Genomic DNA, 3795 nt, shown 5'->3' with positions numbered 1-3795 from the left:
AGCCATCATTGTTGTTTGGCGGGCCTGGGCTGGATTCGAACCCACCACCTTAGGTGTATGTGGCTGGCGCCTTAGCCACTTGAGCCACAGGCGCCGAGCCAGGTATAGTGATTTTCAATGGGTGTGCTGTGAGAGGTGTGCCACAAAAATTTTTAAAGATCATTAGTGATTTTTAGGCCGGGCACAGTGGTTCCCACCTGTAATCCCAGCACTTGGGAGGCCAACGCAGGTGAATTGCCTGAGCTCACAGGTTCAAGACCAACCTGAGCCAGAGCGAGACCACATCTCTACAAATAGCCAGCTGTTGTGGTGGGCACCTGTAGTCCCAGCCACTTGGGAGGCTGAGGCAAAAGAATCACTTTAGCCCAGGAGTGTGAGGTGATAATGCCACAGTACTCTATCAAGGGTGACAAAGTGAGACTCTGTCTCGAAAAAAAAAAAGTCATTAATAATTTTTGAAAGAAGTTCAAAGCACAATAAGCACATTCTTTCTTTACTCTTTTTTTTTGATCATCATAATTTAAGAGTGTCATGAAAGTTTAACTATAGGTTCAAGTGTGCCATAAGATAAGGCTGAAAAGCACTGTTCTTCTCTTTGTTTCACATTTCCCTAGACTATGAGAATACAAATCTGCAAATGAATTCATGTAATAATAACTATACATCAGTTCCCTCCTTTATGTTCTCTTTAGACATAAAATTGGTGGGACCACATCTACGGTGCATTTTACAAGGGTACATGTTAAATCTACTAAGTGTAAGTGTAGAGTATAAATGTCTTAACACAATAACTAACAAAATGCAGTGAAGGCTATGTTAACCAGTTTGACAAAAGTATTTCAAGGCTCGGCGCCTGTAGCTCAAGCGGCTAAGGTGCTAGCCACGTACGCCAGAGCTGGCAGGTTCAAATCCAGCCCAGGCCTGCCAAACAACAATGACAACTACAACCAAAAAATAGCGGGGCACTGTGGCAGACACCTGTAGTCCCAGCTACTTGGGAGGATGATGCAAGAGAATTGCTTAAGCCCAGGAGTTGAAGGTTGCTGTGAGCTGCAATGCCATGGAACTCTACCCAGGGCTATAGCTTGAGGCTATGTCTCAAAAAAAAAAAAAAAAGATACCATTTCAAATTGTACATAAAACCAGCACATTATATCCCATAATTGCATTAATGTACGCAGCTATGATTTGATAAAAAAATTATAAAAGAAATCTAAACTATTAAGATGTTTCTCAATTTCACTGTAATTTTGGCCAGAAATTATTTCTAAGAATTAAACAGAGACATACATTATCTTGGAAGTCAATTATGTCTTACCTGGGCATCCCATATCCCCGACCTTGTCTTGGAGATGAATACTGAGGATGAAAATGTTCATTAGGCATGTTTCCAGTTGCCTGTGAGTAGCGCATTGGAGGTTCATGCCCATAGTGCACACCATGCTGAACCCTGGATGGGAGGAAGGTGTCTCCCCTGCTGCAAGCCATAGTCATATAAACTTCTTTCCCTCGAACTTTCTTGAACATCTTCTTCCGCTGCTTCATGTCCATCTCTGACATAGCTTTCAGACAAACAAAGTGGTAGCAAATAAGCTTCACAACCAAGGCAAAAAGTTCAATGACCCTGCGCCCCCTTACACTGCCTTAAACTCAGCAGATTTTCTCAGGAATAAGCCAAATAAACAAAAGATGGGAATTTTTGGTATTTTTCAAAAATATACTAGAACTTTCATTTGGAAAGGCAAAGCAAGGAGATAATTTCTATATAAATGGATACCCTCAGCACTATCTTTAGTAGAGGCAGTTTACTGTAAGCCATTAAAACACTGAGTCATCTAGTCACCTACACTACCGTTCTCTAACAAATTATACTTGTTAATATCTCTGGTTGTGTCTATGAGGTATTTTCCTAGTTCTTTAAGAAATATTTCCTCCTCCAGTTTTAGAGTCTAAAACGTATACCACCTTAAGTTTTTAAAATTATCTTATTTTTAATTTTATAGGTATATAGTTATTAAACATATTTACATGTGATATTTTGATACAAGCATACAATGTGTAATATAATCAAACCAGGGTAACTGAGATATCTATCACTTCAAACAATTACCATTTCTTTGTGTCAAGAACATTCCAAATCCACTCTAGTTATTTTGAAATATACAATAAATTATTAACTGTAGTTGCCCTATTGTACTACCAAACACTAGATCTTACTCCTTCTATGTTTTTGTACCCATTAGGCAACTCCTCTCTATTCCCCAGTGCTGCATCTGAGCCTCTGGTAACCATCCTTCTATTCTCTAACTCCATGAGATCAAATTATTTTTTTTAGCTCCCACATGAGTGGTTAAGTTTACACAAATTTATACAAAGTCACCTAGAACAATGGTTCTCAACCAGGGACAGTCTTGTCCTTCCCTCCCTCAAGGTACACTGACAATGTCTGAAAACACTTTTGGTTGTCACAACTAGGCAGAGGGTGCTACTGGCATCTAGCGTAGTAGATAGAAGCCAGGGATGTTGCTAAGCATCCTAAAATCACGGGAAGCCCTCCCTCTGATTTTTTTTTTTCCAGCGGTAAGATAGGACCTTTATTAGAAGTTAGACAGGAATACCAAAAAAATGAAAAGCACCAGAGCTTCTGGAAGGGGAAAACAACTGAAGAACTGACTCAGGAGGAAGCCCGCCCTCTGAAACAATGATGTATTATCCACTCCATTATCAGTAGTGCTAAAATTTAGTAACCCTATCCTAGAATAAGATATATGATATTATCTTTTCATAAAAGTATAATGTAGATAAATAACAGGAGCTATAAGGAAAGAAAAGCAAAAGAATAACAAATTTTTAGCATACAAACCTATTTCTGGGACATAGGCCCCAGGCATTTTCTGGTAACCTCTTCCTTTCCGACTGGGCATAGCATTCCACACAGGAACAGGTGTCATTTGGGTAACTGGTTTTAAATTCTCCAATGAAACAACATGCCTTAAAAGTTAAAGGTATCACCATGAAGCCATTGCAATAAAGATTTAACTCTCCTTTGATACAAATATCCCCCATCTCTTCTACTTCATTTTCAAGTATATTCTTGCCGACACTATCTTTCCTGTTTAATTTTTTTTTTAAGTTAGAAAACCTAAGAGTAGCTTACACAATTTCTTAACTGTCTGTAGTACCTATCACGTTCCAGAAGAAAGACAGTGGTACACTGTATTAGTTGATAAATATTTGTTGCTCTTCCTTACAGGAAAATCGTTATTGCCCCACACCATTAACTGCAGGCTTTGGTTATGTAAACCACTCTGGCCAATGAAATGTGAGGTGTTTTAAGACCCAACAAGTGGTTTGACATGCTTGCACCTGCCCCCTGCCTGTGGACATGGAAGTAATGTGTAAAAATAGACCCTATATAGGCCTGAGTCCCCTATGCTGACCCACTATGGGCATGCTAAATGAAGGAGAAGTTAACTTTATTGCTTGAAGCTGAGAATTTTTTTTGTTTGTTTGGGTAGCACAGCCTCATTTAATGGTTCTCAAAGTAGACCAAAAGCACTGGGCATCATCTGGAAACTTGTTAGAAATTCAAATTCTTGGCTTGGAGCCTGTGGCTCAAGTGGCTAAGGTGCCAGCCACAGACACCTAAGGTGGAGGGTTCGAATCCAGCCCAGGCCCGCCAAACAACAATGACGGCTGCAACCAAAAAAACAGCCGGGCGTTGTGGCGGGCGCCTGTGGTCCCAGCTACTTGGTAGGCTGAGGCAGGAGACTCGCTTGAGCCCAGGAGTTGGAG

The 3795-nt window shown here is 40.3% G+C and overlaps 1 protein-coding gene across 1 annotated transcript in view; it reads right to left on the bottom strand.

The window, feature by feature from the left end:
* ALG13 (ALG13, UDP-N-acetylglucosaminyltransferase subunit) overlaps positions 1–3795 on the bottom strand; it is a 101641-nt gene that overhangs the window by 33141 nt on the left and 64705 nt on the right. The window contains 2 exon segments of the mRNA XM_003801180.3: positions 1319–1562; positions 2864–2991. Of these exon segments, the coding sequence (XP_003801228.1) occupies positions 1319–1562; positions 2864–2991 (372 nt within the window).

Source organism: Otolemur garnettii, unplaced genomic scaffold (assembly GCF_000181295.1).
Source record: "Otolemur garnettii isolate 467f Iridium unplaced genomic scaffold, OtoGar3 scaffold00201, whole genome shotgun sequence".
In the NCBI taxonomy this organism is placed as follows: Eukaryota; Metazoa; Chordata; class Mammalia; order Primates; family Galagidae; genus Otolemur; species Otolemur garnettii.
Note: the sequence above shows the minus strand (reverse complement) of the source record. Positions and strands in the feature narration are given on the sequence as shown.